Source organism: Aspergillus ibericus, assembly GCF_003184845.1.
Source record: "Aspergillus ibericus CBS 121593 unplaced genomic scaffold BO80scaffold_10, whole genome shotgun sequence".
Lineage (NCBI taxonomy): Eukaryota > Fungi > Ascomycota > Eurotiomycetes > Eurotiales > Aspergillaceae > Aspergillus > Aspergillus ibericus.
Genome location: NW_020292108.1, coordinates 426725 through 442036, shown reverse-complemented (window position 1 = coordinate 442036; position 15312 = coordinate 426725). Strand labels below are relative to the sequence as shown.

The following is a 15312-nucleotide window of genomic DNA, read 5'->3' as shown; positions in this document are numbered from 1 at the left end:
AAGTCATTCGACGGAACCAAAGTCTCAGCTATATAAATATAGCTACCACACCCGACTGTCCCAGACAGATCTAGATTCACCCTCTTATATACATTCCGACAATACTGCACTCCAGGATAAGCTTAACCTGCCAAGTGAACTGACCAGCGCTCTGATCGCCCCCATGTTATAATCGAACTACGCGTCTTCTCTGCATTCCATAACTTAAACGTTGTTGATGATTGCAACGGGGTTGCATTAAGATATCACGGTTGATCATTATACCGGTGATGATCTCTCCATGAAAACTCAGGGCTATTTTTAGCACACCAAATATATCCTCCCAAGTTAAACTATCACATCCTACATCCTCCGTAGTACGACTAAAAATTAAACAATCCCCTGAAGACAATGACATCAGTAAACCCAATTCCAAATGACTCATTCACACTCTCACCCCCACAATCAAACCCTTATCAGCTGATCATCATCGGCGATACGAACCTATCCCGAGCCCGGAATCGATCCTAGTGCTGACTTTCCCGGGCCGGCCATGTCCGATCAAGAAAGACCTTTTGAAGGACACGGCGTAAGCATCGTCATGATGCCGTATAATGTCGGAAATATTCGCACGTTACGGTAGAGTTAGGTAGGCGCTGTAGGATGTAATACGAGGAATCCCGATTTACTCCGTTTGTGTCACCAACGATAGAGTATAAGTAGTAACTGCCCACGTCTACTACCCTCAGCATCATTCACAACATATCATACCATCAACTCAGTCCCTTCTCATCAATTCTAGATTGAACAACGAAGATAGAAATAACGATCGAAATGTCTGCAAACCGCGGCGCCACAATCGTTCTCAACTGGTACCCCCCCCTCCCCCACACCCTTTCCCTCCACATAACCCCCTAAACCTAACAAAAACCATCACAGGCTCGAACGCTCCCGCGCGCAACGCATCGCCTGGCTCCTCGAAGAACTCTCCCTCACATACAGCATCCAACCCTTCAAACGCAACCCGAACGGGACCGCCCCACCGGAACTCAAAGCCATCCATCCACTAGGAAAGTCCCCATCCATATCCATTCAACCTTCCGACCCGGATAGCAAGCCTATCGTGCTCGCGGAGACGAGTCCGATTATGGCGTATCTAGTGGAGCATTTCGCGGACGCAGAGAAAAAAAATACATTAGTCCCGAAGCAATGGGTGGAGGGGAAAGAGGGCCAACTGGGCGGTGAGAGCGAGGAGTGGATGCGATGGAGGTATTTCGATAGTTACGTGGAGGGGAGTTTGATGAGTACGCTGCAGGTGAGGTTGGTTTTTGATGGTGAGAAGATCCCTTTCCCTCTCCCCTTCTCCCCCATTCTTTTTACCCATGGGCATTTGAAGGATACTAATGATGAGTGTAGCGATGAAAACCGCCCCCCTCCCATTCTTCATCCGACCCATCACCAACATGATCACGTCGAAAGTCAACGACGAATTCCTGGACGGGGAATTCCGCACGCATTTCGGGTTCTTGGAGGAGCAACTGGCCACGGCGCCTGGGGGTGGGCCGTATATTTGTGGGAAGAATCTGACGACGGCGGATATTCAGTTGAGTATTCCGTTGGCGATGGTGTTGGGGTTGGGGATTGTGCCGCGCGAGGAGTATCCGTTGTTGAATGGGTATTTGGAGAGGTTGCAAGGCGAGGAGGGGTATCGGAGGGCGGTGGTGAGGGGGATGGAGGTGGGGGAGGGGGTGGAGGGGTTTATGTTGGAGTGAGTGATCCTCTCCTCCTTGTTTTCGGGGAGTTGGGTGGGATGGGGAGGATGGTGTTGGTGGGAGGTCTGTATTATTAGGGTATTTTTCTCTCTTCTTCTGAATCAGGGTTTTAGGCTGCATTACTTGACAAACAGTCATTCTCTATAGTCTATAATCAGGGTATCCTCATGATCGTGTTGAACCGTCCCCATCGTCATATCCTACCCGTGTAGTCTAAAGAGTCTCCTTGTAGATCTGTCGGATGTGCTGCGCCAGCTGCTCGACCTCCTCCTTCACCCACGGCATGGCATGATGATAGTCCACCTCGTATAGCCGCTTCGCCTTGGGGTCATAGTATGTCGCGTACTGCTGTCGACTAAGCGGCAACACCCAGTCCTTGAGACCGTGGACGTGCAACGTAGGCACACTGACGAGGTCCGTTCCAACGTCGAAGTCTAGATCTGTTAGCCCATTATCCATCATAACAACCCCAAAACAACGAAAGAAGAAGAAGAGGAAGAAGAAGAAGAAGGGATAACATACGCTTCCCAACCTCCGACTCCATCGGCCTCCCCGCCCCCATACAACAAACCCCAAACCTCAGCCGTATCCCCTCTCCCCCCCTCCCCTCCCACCCATTCTTTTCCCGTCTCTGCTGATCCAACAACAACCCCCCCACCACCCTGGTCCCCTGACTAAACCCCATTGCGCCGACCCACGGCCCAACCGCCTCATCCGACGCCCAATCATGTTCCGCCATGAGTTTCCACACCCGTTCGATGCCATCCCGGCCGGACGCATCGTACCCGCTGCCATCGGGTAGCTCGGTGCCGGTGTTGTCGGTCGTGAACCATGATTTGTAGGGCTCGTAGCCGCTGAAGGCGGGGAGGACACCAGGGCCGGCGTCGCGCGTGTAAGGGCCGTCGAAGAAGACGAGTTGGAATTCGGTGGAAAGGAGGTTCGCCAGCCGGGCGCATTGGATCTCGTAGATGGCGGCTTTGGAACCGCCGCCGTGAAAGCAGGCGATGCGGGGGCGGGGCATTTTGTTTTTTGTTTGGTTCGGTTCGGTGGGTGGTAGCGGTGGTAGGGGATGAGGGGGGTGATTGATGGGGGTATTAGGTGGAGGGTGTTTAGGTGTGAGAGCTGAGGGGTTGTTTGGTGTTAGATCGAGGCGGTCATGTGAGGGGTCGGAATGCTCACCGCGGATTGTCATTGGTGGGTGGGTTAGTGCTTATGTTGATGATAATACGGAGTACCGCTGAAGGATAGCTATGGATATTCTCCGGGGTATCTACCCATTCGGAATAGTCTACTTGAATCGTAGCTGTAGGGAATTGTATAGAAGACTAGATGACAGCCCGAACTACTCTGTATGATAATTGAGTTTTCCCCGCCCCCGCATTACCAAAGTTGATCTGATACCTGAGTGGTATATCAAAGTGCAATATACTCCGTATATTTGTCTCAGTCTCAACTGATCTATACTATTTCTCCGAATAAAAATAGAGTATGGACAGCCAGGCCCACTGCTACCAAGTTTGCCAACTGAGACATCGGCGGAGTTCGGAGTAAGTTATTACCCGCAATGAGATCGCTCGCACTATCCGGATTCCTGTGGGCGGGGACTGACTGGTGGATACAGCATCTCCGGTCGGAGCCGACACCGCATTTGCTCCTGGATTAGCCACTGGTCAAGTGAAGGAGATACTCTGTACTATAGAAAGAATATCGTCTCGTCTTGTCGCACTAGGTATTGAGCCTGACTGGGAGTAATCAAGAAGAGGATGAAGGCATTAGTCATCGGCATGACTAAGCGGCACTCCGAAGCCGGCGGTGGCGCGATGCGAACCTCAAGACTCAAAGTCTCGGGGATACCACACATTGTTAGTTGTCCTGAGCTAGCCTCGACAGTCCATCCGATTGGCCCCATACCATGCAGGGTCGCATCCAGGCCAGCCCTACCCCCGAGAGGGACCGCTACGTGCCCTTGCGCCGCACCGCCCGCGCCTGTGACTCGTGCCATCGCAGGAAGGTATTTGTCCGGCCCGGTCCGTTTGGAAAAGGGGTCCCGGTTAACTGCTGCAGATCCAATGTGACTCGTCCGTTCCCTGCAATTGGTGTCGCCATCATAATCTGGAGTGCACCTTTGAGAGACCCATCGGCGGGAAGCGCAAGAAGACCAGTCAGCCTGATCCAAGGTACGGAGTCGGCCAGTTGTCTCACCCGCTCCCACTAACCAGCCAGACCCCCGAAGGAGCCCCCTCAGCCCCCGACAGAAGATCTGGAAGACCGGGTGCGCAAGCTGGAACAGCTTCTGACCCGGTCCATCTCCACCAATGAGCATCCGAAAAATTGTCTCTCCTTGTTGGACAAGGGTCATCTCGACATCGAGTGTCCCGGTCTAGGCCCTGAACCCCATCCCAGTAGTGGCTTGTGCTTCGGCCAGATCCATTTTGCTGGGCACTATGTGTGTGATGTTCGTACTTATTCCGGGATCCCCTGCTTTTCCCATGACGGATACGAGTGGGTGCGATCCTGCACCGGAGAGTCGGGCACCTTTGAGGATGTCTGGTCACACAAGTCGCAGAACCATGTTCCACATCTGACTCCACCCCCGCAGAACGGGTACATCCCGGTGACACCAGACCTTCCAGACCGGACGTTGGTGGAACAGTACGTGCGCCACTTCTTTACGTCCTTTGAATGCTTGGTCTTTCCGGTGGTGGATGAGGTGTTGTTCCGGGACACGGTTGATTTAGCGTATCAGCCGTGTCAGGGGGCGCTTCCTGTTGGGATTACGAGTGCTAGGGCGTGTGTGTTGGCGTTTCTGGCCTTCATTGCTGAACTTGATCCTTCGCCTCATTTGCCGCACGTCGACTCTGCTGTGTATGCGGCCAAGGCGCAGCATCTCCTCCCGTATATGCTGCACGACGTCAGTTTGCCTACGCTCCAGAATTTCGTCATGCAGGTGAGTATTCCGAAAGCATAACAGTCAACTTGCTCATAATCAGACCATGTACCGCACGTTCACCGGGGAACTTCAACTCGCCAATCAATTCCACTCCATGGCATGTCGGGTCATGTTCATGCTGGGGGGAGAGACGAAAGACGTCTGCCGACCACGGGACGCATCGGGGCCAGAAGACCGCGCATGGCGATATCAGCGGATGCTCCGGCGTATGTTCTGGCTGTGCTACGGCTTTGACAAGGAGTTGTGTTTCCGATCGGGTCAACCGCCGGTCATTGACGACGAACACTGCGATTTGAGTCTCCCACCGAACTATACCGAGCTGCAGTATCCGACTAAACAGCACAACGTGACACTTTACGAGGATATGACGATTCCCATCTTCCCGGGTGATTTACGCCTCACAATGCTCAAGTCAAAGACCTATCGGACCTTGTACTCCGCCAAAGCGTTACACAAATCCGATGCCCAATTGCTGCAAGACATCCGCGAGCTGGACGACGAGCTGGAGCAATGGCGCATGTCTGTTCCCCCGGCCCACCGACCGACCTTGGGACCGTCCTACGAGCAACAAACCGTGCCGGTGTTGCCAATGCAAGCGATTGTCATCCGGTTGGAATATCATTACATGATGTGTACGATCCATCGCGCGAGCGGAAGATGTCAAGCGTGGGGAAATACCCAGAACGGCATGATGGAGGGCGTGAGTTCGAGCATGCTGTTAGCAGTGGAGGCGAGTCGGTCCTCATTACATTATCTCCGTTCGGTGATTGGCTCTGTTCGTCCGGAAGCATTCTGGTACCTCCTCCTGGCCCCATCTCCCATTTACAGGTATACTAACAGTAACAGGATGATAATATTCTACCCAATGTCCGCCATCCTCACCATCTTCTGCAGCATTCTGATTGATCCGTTGGATCCATGCGTCGAAGACGATCTAGCTCTATTGACTGTGGTACCGGCGCTAGTCAAGGATGTTCGGCGGAGAAGGACGGCGGAGAACGAACTCGCGCATATGAAAATGGTGACGAATTTCGTGGCCGAGTTGACGAGACTGGGACACTGTGCGATTGAAAAGGCGAGAGGGCGGCAGTCGTTGACTAATGGTCCTAGGTAGATGCGTTTCTTGCTGATTGTTTGCTCGTTGCGTTTGATTGTGCTTTGCTGTTTGCTGTTTATTATGGAGTATAGGGGCCTGTTGTTAGATACCCGTGTCATGAGTGGAGTATACTGCTACTGTTTATGTTGAATGATGGATTGGATGTGGATAGTGGTTATGGTGTTGTGTTATGGACATACTGGTGTCGAGAGGTTAGAGGAAGAGTTGGATATACAAGAACTGCCTCTACCTCTATCTCTACCAAAGTATTTCATATTGGTCAATTAATAGAATTAAAACAAACACCTTAACCAGAAAGATAATTCACCATACCAACACCGACCGGATATCACCCTAATCCCACCCATAATCATCTCAAGAGAAAAACCCCCGCATCACCGCAACGCCAAACTAGCAATCACCACCGAACTCATATGACTCCCCGTCGCCATATGGCCTCCCCCACGTTCACCCCTACCCATTCCCATACTCATTCCCATCCCGCCCCTCTCCTCAACTACCAACCTCGGCTCAACCTTCAAACTCCACTCATACATCCTCTCCCCATCCCCATCCCCATCCTCACCCCCCTCCTTCACAATACTCCTCTTCACAGACTGTACCCCCCGAACAATCAATTCCTGTACCTCACCCACCGGAACAAAAGTATAGTGTGTATGCTGGAATCGTCGGATCTCGCGTATGACGTTGGCAAGTTTGCTTCGTTTGTGGAAGTTTATCAGTTTTGTTTGTGTACTCGTTGTCTGTTCGGCTGGGGCTGGGGGTGGGAGTGGATCTGGCACAGAGTCTGGGGTATGGTTATGGTTATGATTTGGTGTTGGCCCCATAGGAGCGAAGTCGGGCATTCCGTCGGTGAGGAAGGTTAGGTCTGTTAGGTATACACCTACCAATATCTCACCATATTAGTGAAAGTTGATCGATATGATTTCAGTAAATTACCACCACCTAACACTACGCAATCAGATTAAAGAGATGGGGGTCATACATACCGAGAAAAGGTATACAAGGTAAACTCGCCCCCCGTAATGTATCCCGATACTTGGCAAAGTTCCTCTCACTTGACATCAGAGATTGCATATCTGCCAGTAAGGTCCGGTAACGAGGGGGTAAATGACTCCACGTCCGCTGAAGACGGTAAATCGGCGTTGTACCGAGTGCGGAGATGATGGTTGTGGTGGTGGCGTAGTTCTGCAGTATCTTACATTTCTATACATCATACCGAATTAGTTTACGTTTCTTGTCCTGTTACTGATATCATATGACGATCTTATACTTCATTATATCTGGGGAAGGTATGGGGAAAGGGTAGAGGAAGAGAACATACATCCGCGACCCCAATAAAGAACTTCACCACCGCGACGCGCTTCCTCATTTCCTTTTGCCCTAATATCATCTCCACGATCCATCGGGAGAGGTGGTTCGAGTGGTTGATGATGGCCTTGATTCCGCTTTCGTCTCTGTCTGTGCTAGTATTGGTGCTGGTATTTGCACTGCTTCCCGTAGCTGTACTCCCCCGTCGAGCAGCACTCTTTCTCTGCCAGGCTTTATCTAAACATTCCCCCGGCCGTATGCCCGCATATAGACCAGATTCCAGAAGCGTAAGTTGTCTCGCGAATTCCATCTCGTCCAGGTCTAGTAATTTGATCTTTTTCCGATTCTTCGATGTCGATGTCGATATCGTAGCGGTGGTAGGCGGCGTACTCAGTCTCCCCGGTCCGGTTCCTTTGATCCGCTCCTCGATTATCGTCAATAACGTTGTCGCTGTCGGTACATATTCAACAAGCCCCCTCAGCTCAGTATGAATATATCGAAGAAGATCCAGACTACATTCGCCCTCCTCCATCCAATACTTCTCAATCCAGAGGATGAGGACATTGATCGTGCGAACGCGAATCGGGGTTTGGATTTGTTCGGTCCAGCGGTGCAATTCTCCTCCTGAGAGAGTAGGTGGTGGGGTGAGGTGTAGATGCTGGATGAGAAGGTCGGACAGTTCGTGGGCGGTGGTGAAGGTTGGGTAGGTTAGGAGGAAGGTTTCGGTGAAGAGGGGGTCGAGGGAGCTGCTGGAGAGGGAGGGGTGGGTGAGGTGGGTGGTTAGGGTGGGGAGAGTGGCGTGTTTGATGTTGGAGGTGGAGGTGTTGGTGGCGTTGGTGGTAGTGGTTGTGTGGTACATGACTTCATTTTCGTGGTCGAGGAATAGGGAAGGGGGTGTTGTAGGTGTTGTGTTGATGGGCATGGTAGACCGTTTTCGTGTGTGCTGGGAGTGGGATTGGGACATTGTGTTTAATTTTGCTTTTGGCTTGGTTGTTGTTGTTAGTCGTGTGCATGCTGTTGGAACCATGTGAGTAGATGTAGGGTAGGTGTAGGTATAGGTATAGCTGTGATAAGTCTGAGCATTCACAGGAACGAACCCCAGATGTCACTGCACTTACATGAACTCACGGAACTCCCCATCTCGGAGTAGCATAGCGCCGATAAACTCACCATTCCAATTGTTAACTTCGAGTCAGGACGGAGTATCCGCAGAGTAATCACACTTCAGGCAATCCTCTCCGAACCGAGTGGGATCACTCAGCCTTGGCTTGGCATAACAGCACCCATTGCACGATCAGCAATCACGCTAGACCCACTACGGAGAACTGATGGGGCAGACCATTTGCTAAATGCCAGTGGCAGGGAAAATGACTCAAGTGGGCCGCTGCCTTGCCGATCTGTCGGTGATAAGATTGATAATCTAGCGATGTCGGAGAATATCATACGAGCACTGCTAAAATGATCGCTGCACAGCGCACACGACGAATTTCAACTAGCTAGTCATTGCAGAGTACCTCAGGACATCGGCGGCTCAAATCATCTCCCCCTTATTCTGCGGCCGATCTAGCTTGAAATTCCTCCACATCGCCACACACGGAATCCCCAACGCCATGGCCGCTACCGCCGCCACACACGCATACTTCATATACTCGCCATACGCTAGATCAATCGCGTCTCGGACCGCCGATCCGACCGGATACTCTAATTGCTTGACATACCCGCCGGTGTAGATGGCATTCGCTAAATCTTTCTTCCCCTCCGGCAACGCATCCGTCAACGCTCCAGGGAACGTATTCGTAAAGATGGCCGCCGAAGCCGCATACCCCAACGCTCCCCCGAGACTCGAGAACAGCCCGATGAGGGATAACATCATCGGTACCCCTTCGCGATCGGAGGCTGCCATGACGGCCATATCCTCTCCAATGACGAGAGTCCCGCCCCCGAAGGCAATAAAGATCTGACACATGACGACGTATCCGATATTCCCCCCCGCGGAGCGAAAATGGATCATTAGTCCCGCACCTAGAAGGATGAGAGGAAGACCGAAGCCAAGACAGGTGTACTTGAATTGTTTGGTGACGTAGACGGTGATTCCGAAAATAGCCGACCAGAAACATGACCCCACGTTGTAGATCTGTCCCATGTATCCGGTCATGCTGATGCTGAGGCGGTAGACGATGACGCAGAAGTTGTAAAAGTAGAGTTCCCACGTGTAGTAGCTGAAGAAGAGGCAGGCGGCGAGGCCGCAAGCACCGACGACGGTAGGGTGTTTGAAGACGCGCCATTGGATGAAGTGATTGCGGGCGAGGTGGCGTTCCCAGAGGCCGAAGAGGATGAAGGTTGCGACGCCGATGACGATCATGGAGATAAATGCCGCGCTAGAGTAGTCGGCGCGGCCGTACGAAGCGAGGCTGAAAGGGAGGAGAAGGAGGAGGAAGGCGGAGGTTAGGAGGAATGCACCGATCACTGGGTAGCTTTAGCTGGATTGCTGACAGGGAGAAAGGGGGGGGGGGGAGGGGCTACCGTCGAATTCGTGAAAGTAGTGGATGACTGATTCGAGCACGCTACGGCCACTTGATTCCCGGCCGTAGATGTACATGTTTTCCGCCTTGCGCTGGTAGTATTTGAATATCACGGCGAGTGGGAGAAAGACGAATGGCATGACGATCGCAAAGACGCCGTATGCCCAGCGCCACGAGGCTCTTTTGAGGAATGACTCTGCTGCTAGAGGCCCGGCGAATGCCGTGCAAATAAACGGAGTGCTGGCGAAGCCAAATGCGAATGCCCGGTTGCGTAGTCCGGAGGTGTCGGCCATGAAGACGTCAAGGATAAGATAGACTGCGTCGTAGCCAACCCAATACAGTACATAGCCGGCAGCATACGAACTGGGATTGTTGCATGCTGCGAGAATGACAAGTCCAAGCAGGTACACTCCGAGAAACACCAGGAATCCTTCAGTTCGTCCCCATATATTCAACAGTTTTGCTGTTGGCAGTCTGACCACCCCGCTGATCACACTGGCTGCGATACCCGCGGTGCTGACTTGAGGTGCTGCCTCAAAAGATGCATACGCGTTTTGGATGACATTGGTGCTGATCGACGACTGCAGGGCCAACATGAAGAAGCAGAGCCAGATCCTGACAAGTCAGTCAGTGAATAAATATAAGACGCAGAGAACTCACAAAGCATAGGTCAGATAGGCCGTCTTCCTACTCCAAGCCAAAGCTGCCGCCTCTGCCTGCTGTACACCCCGCGGCGCATCTTGAGTAATCACAGTATCCGACTGTGGGCCTTTGTTTCCCAAGGCCTCCAGACAGATCTCATCCGGGTGGTTGTTATTCGCAGACACTGGCACTTCGTATTTGAAGTCTCGAAAATCTGCCCCAGCCACGTTCTGCGCCAGTTGGGCGTCCTTGCGGCCACGCGTGGAGTCGATAATTCCCATGACGGTGTGCAGCAAAGGATTCAAGCCGTAGAGACAGATAACGTGGTAAAATCTGAGCAGAATGTGCAGCACACACACAGGGGATTATGAGGACCATCACTGCGAGCATCGGAGCTGCAAGCACGCGGCTGAACACGGACACTGACCGCGTGCTTTCACTTAAGCGCGCTTCCCGATGTCGATCAAGTGAATCGACACATGGAATGCGGCATGCTACTGGCGGGAATGGCAGGCAGCGGATCAGATAACCTAATGTCGCACGACCCCATAAGATAATGATCGGCCAGTTCCCTGCTTCACTGGGTAAGGCATCCCGTGATAGACCCTGGGCTGCAGGGTGTGACTAATGGCATGAGAATGCATACGTACTGTCGTTGGATTTCTGGCAGGTGAATGGCTAGTTTGGTGGGATTATTGATGCTTAATGCAGAGCGATCGGCGGGTGTCCTTGAATGAAAGGCTGAGTCGTTCACCCAATCATTGGCGGAGACTGGCCACAAGAGATCTAGGATCTTACATTAAACGCAATGTGATGCCACCATTTCATGAGGCCACTGCCAGCGATCGAAATTGTAGCCGTTCGAAGCTCATCCCACAGGCCCCTCAAGGGCAGAATGGTGCGATGGAGAAAGAAAATCCTCATTGGAAGCGCACAAAGGCCTTGCTAGCAATGAATGCCGGGATCTAAGGTCGCATGCGCTAGTTCTGTCACAACGTAGCCGCGCTGGTGGATTATCATGGAATCAAAGCTGCAGGCGCCCATAACCAGCGTTTAGATCGACGTACCGACACGAGTAGAAGTGGGCAGACGAAACAGCCGTTCCAGGAGCCACTGGAGGGCTATTAATGATTTAGGAGATGACTGCCTTTGCAGGACACCACTCCCAGAAGATGGTGTTATGGAATAGAAGGCGCTATAGATGGATGCACCCTTCATAAATGCGTTGCCTGCGGAATCTCCGTTCTGAACGTAGCGACTGCTGTGTAAAGTGTATCCCACATATTAAGACTTTGCATTGAGATAATGTCGGTCTCCTCGTCACATAAGTTGTACTCAATTTAGCCTCCAATGGTCACAGGACATGGACACTATGGTCAGAGGTATGAAAACGACGGTAATAACACCCTGAATGGCCGCTTGATCGGATCCGGTAGACCTCCATTCAGAGTCGGACTGAATTCTCAATGATAGAAGGCGTCGAGAAGCTGCCACTGGACGGCTGGCTTGAACCCACGAGGAGAATCTCTCATCACCTAGGAAATACCTGATGAGGCCACACAGATGTAGTCAAGCCATCTTGAGCTGGACTGGAACTGGAGGTCAACTTCCGATTCATACTGTGATAGACGTTGGCGTACGATGTTGGAACTATTGTATCATAGATCTCTAAGCAGGGTCTATGACATGGCCATGGCAAGAGAGACAGAGCCTGGCGGTCATCCAAGGCAGTCATAACTTTCGTGCGACTTGTTGAGGGGGGTATATGATATGGATTAATAGCATTCGGGGAGTGACACTAGTTGGGTGGATATAAACTGAAAGAAGGGTGACATTGGAATCATGCAGATCACAATGAGAGTGAAAAGACGTGGGTCAGTGACAGGGCTTAGAAAAACCCGGCGCAGATGGATCCCATCGCCAGTTCTTGCAATAGCCTAGCCTTGATCTATCTGTGGGTGATGTAAGAGGTATATAGATAGACAGGAGTGTCTAGACTGATCCCCAACTCATTCACATCCATCCATCCCCAGTCCCAATTTGCAAGACTCCCGGCCCGGCAGTCCTTCCTTCCTTTTCTTTTCCGTAAGCCGGCCGAGCTTGACTCCGCGGTAATTTTACCGGTTTCCGTACGATCTCTGACGAGGCGGATCTCGGATGTTGCGAGACCCGGGCACGAAATATCAGTTGTAGGATATATATCAGGAAGGCACGGACACTGGCGTTGGAGGTCTCTGGCACCTTCATCCTGCTTCGGCTCCCTTTGAGTAGAGACCGTATGATTTGCAGTCGGTGGAGATCCCGTGTCGATCGAGGATGATGATCATCTAGATGACTAGGCTGCCCTGAGGGGAAGCCCTCGATCGGTAAAGAGCGGTCGCAGTCACCCAAGTGTCTGAGGCACGCGAGGCCATGGTTCACCTGTCGTGACGGGATGAACAGACTGTCGGCCGGAGTCATTGTCAAGCAGAACCAGTCCAATAATGAGCCAAGTGGCTGACTGACTAACTGACTGGAATGGCGTACTGCAAGTGCGAGCAGATCATAGACATCTCAACAATGCATCTAGATCAAATAAAATCTCCGGTGAGGCTAATTCCCGTCGAATCCAACGCCCAATGAATGGTGGATATCCGGTCGCGTCCCAGGGTTTCGCAGATTTCTTGCAGGGCCTGAATGCCTCGGTTGCCCATCCACCACTGTTTCCGCAGGTGGTACAACACCACGCAGTAATGCGCCAGGATGCTCAACGCCAATGGCTGGCGCTCGACAACCAGATCTAAAAACTCTTCAGGGATCTCCAGAATCCACGAAAGGCCAACCATTCCGGGATTGCTGCCCCATGCCACATAGCGCAAGCAGCATACCAGGTCGTCGATGGCTTGAGCGTATATCGCGTGCAATTCCGGATCTTCATCTTCGTGCTCCGCATTGAGCTGTCTCAGGGTGTGGATGGCCAATGCGGATGTGTTGGGCATCGGTGGCCCGGATTCGTCCTGGCTGACTAGCGAGGCCATCTCTCCCTCTCGAACTCGATCGATAAGGACAATCAGAACTTCTGGCGACCCCCGGATCTGTTGAAAGATCTGGCACAGGTCATCCAGAGCGGATGGGGGTGATATCGATGATTGCAGTCGTGTATGTCCAAAGGCGAGGACCACCAAGATGCTGCAAAGCGCAAACATTGGGTGGCAGCTTTCGGGAAGGTCCAAGGCATGCTGGCAGAGGGCGTCGTCCAGGCCAGCGCGCGCTAGGGCCCAATGCTGGTATGCCGCACTCTGGAAGTCGTGTCGCTGCAGGCTGTCGTCGTCACTGCGGTGGGCTAAGTGAAGGGCTGACAAGGCAAGCATGCTCTGTCGCAATGCGGAATCGTACATTGCGTCTCGGACAATGACGCTTCTCCAGAAGGAGACGTTTTTGCCATCTGGAGTGAGGGATCGACAAGTGGTGGAACACCAATTTGCCAAGAGCTTCAGGTCATCTGGGCAGAGAGTGCAGGCGTCAGACTCGCGGGCGCAAAGATAATCGCTGTCGGCTGGATTTGGAGCTGCAGATTCGCACAGTTCCGAGACGGCTGAAGGTGACGATGGAGAGATTGACAATGATGGGGTTTTCGACTGGTAGCTCGGGGGATAGTGCTCCGGAATAATTGTTGCACCTAGGGGCACCAGCGTTTGGTCCGGATTCACCTGCTGGTGAATCGTCAGAAGGTCGTCACGGGGCCATGGAAGAGGGCAGTATACCTGGCTGTCCTCTTTGAAGCATGGTTGGTAGGCACTCGAGACCATCTCCTGGCCCTCCAGTAGGTTCATCATCGCGGGTCGAGGGATGGCGCCGTGCTGCAACTGCGATCACACTCAATGATCAATAATCAAAATCCCTGGACAAGTCAACTGACCAAGGCGACGACGAGCTGATTGATCTCGAGCTACTAGTCTAATATATGTATGGTCACCTGGAATTGGACTGGAATTGAAGGATGAATGCCATCTGGTCCTCGGCCGAACCATGGCCGCGCTGGAAGTCGTGCATGGCCGACTGGGATTAATAAACCAGAAACAGCAATTGTACAGGGATTGCTAGTTGGCTAGTACTACCACTCAGCTGGGCAGGGTGAGGTGGGGACGGCCAGTCCCTATGAGAGATGGAGGATGAGACAAAAGGACGCCGATGGCCCTAGTGCCAGTAGTCCTGCCTATAGCCATTCGCATCGGGGTCCACTGGTGGAATCAACGCCGATCTTATCCTGGGTAAGCACTCTGATAGTACGGAGTACTATGTATTTTGGTACTGGATCTCAGCAGCAGCGGATCGATCAGATGTGGCGAGGGGCTGCAGTTTGTTGAACAGTTCCACGGATACCCTGGAATCATAATACGGAATACTAACAGCCCTCTGCAGTACCGTGGGAGTGGACAAAGAGCAGTTGCCCTGCAGAAAAATTACTAGGCCGCGTCATCGACCCCCTGCCCCTGGTACTGTCAGGCTGTCACGATACCGGTATCAACTAGTCTTCGTAGTCGGCCCTCGGTGGGGCGGGTGGGGCTGCGATGAGACCAGCCGTGGTCGAGCGATGAACAGTTGGCACTTGGCAACCATGTGCCTCTGCCTAGATTCTAGAGTGTTCCGGAGTAGACAGATGCTTGATCAAGATGTACATTCTGATTCAGGGAGAGATTATCCACAGCTCCACTGTAGTCCTGAGCTATACTCCTGGCTGTAAATGCCCCTTAGCACTGACAACATCAAGTCAGCTCACTGTTATCCTTGTTACAGTAATGACCGAGGCCACACAATGCCTGCTATTCACTCAATACTATCTGGAGCATCAGTCTGATATTCAGTCACCTCCTGCATAAGCATCAGCTTTGTCCACACACACTCTCTCTCCCTTTCCAGCCCTTATCTATCTCCATATCTTTTCGAATCCAAGAGCTACCACACAGATACATACCACCATACAACCAGTAGATAGTAACCGCTCAATAAACCCTCACTGGGCCATCTTGTTCCTAACCG

At 52.3% G+C, this 15312-nt stretch overlaps 6 protein-coding genes across 6 annotated transcripts; 2 read left to right on the top strand and 4 right to left on the bottom strand.

The window, feature by feature from the left end:
* Positions 1-813: 813 nt before the first annotated feature.
* Positions 814-1751, top strand: BO80DRAFT_402209 (glutathione S-transferase; the record flags this gene model as incomplete). The annotated part of the gene is made up of 3 exons (XM_025717599.1): positions 814-851; positions 919-1313; positions 1396-1751. 3 exons carry the CDS (start codon positions 814-816, stop codon positions 1749-1751), a joined length of 789 nt encoding a protein of 262 aa, XP_025577575.1.
* BO80DRAFT_377181 (uncharacterized protein) lies at positions 1715-2874 on the bottom strand. Its single transcript, XM_025716686.1, has 2 exons — positions 2274-2874; positions 1715-2185 (listed from the first exon to the last, which is right to left on the bottom strand). The coding sequence occupies exons 1-2, from the start codon at positions 2770-2772 to the stop codon at positions 1965-1967; spliced, it is 720 nt and encodes a 239-aa protein (XP_025577574.1). The 5' UTR covers positions 2773-2874; the 3' UTR covers positions 1715-1964.
* A 743-nt stretch (positions 2875-3617) lies between these two features.
* On the top strand, positions 3618-6068 carry BO80DRAFT_377178 (Zn(II)2Cys6 transcription factor). The gene is made up of 5 exons (XM_025716685.1): positions 3618-3762; positions 3816-3928; positions 3975-4698; positions 4742-5496; positions 5548-6068. Exons 1-5 carry the CDS (start codon positions 3664-3666, stop codon positions 5813-5815), a joined length of 1959 nt encoding a protein of 652 aa, XP_025577573.1. The 5' UTR covers positions 3618-3663; the 3' UTR covers positions 5816-6068.
* A 258-nt stretch (positions 6069-6326) lies between these two features.
* On the bottom strand, positions 6327-8093 carry BO80DRAFT_462960 (Ras-GEF domain-containing protein; the record flags this gene model as incomplete). Its single annotated transcript, XM_025722553.1, has 3 exons — positions 6327-6701; positions 6808-7024; positions 7143-8093. Coding segments are annotated over 3 exons (1542 nt in total), but the record flags the coding sequence as incomplete, so codon positions are not given.
* A 567-nt stretch (positions 8094-8660) lies between these two features.
* On the bottom strand, positions 8661-10574 carry BO80DRAFT_442923 (MFS general substrate transporter; the record flags this gene model as incomplete). Its single annotated transcript, XM_025721303.1, has 3 exons — positions 8661-9595; positions 9653-10266; positions 10312-10574. 3 exons carry the CDS (start codon positions 10572-10574, stop codon positions 8661-8663), a joined length of 1812 nt encoding a protein of 603 aa, XP_025577571.1.
* Positions 10575-12445: 1871 nt separating this feature from the next.
* On the bottom strand, positions 12446-14302 carry BO80DRAFT_15838 (uncharacterized protein). The gene is made up of 3 exons (XM_025713844.1): positions 14192-14302; positions 14079-14138; positions 12446-13985 (listed from the first exon to the last, which is right to left on the bottom strand). Exons 2-3 carry the CDS (start codon positions 14106-14108, stop codon positions 12864-12866), a joined length of 1152 nt encoding a protein of 383 aa, XP_025577570.1. The 5' UTR covers positions 14109-14138; positions 14192-14302; the 3' UTR covers positions 12446-12863.
* Positions 14303-15312: the final 1010 nt, after the last annotated feature.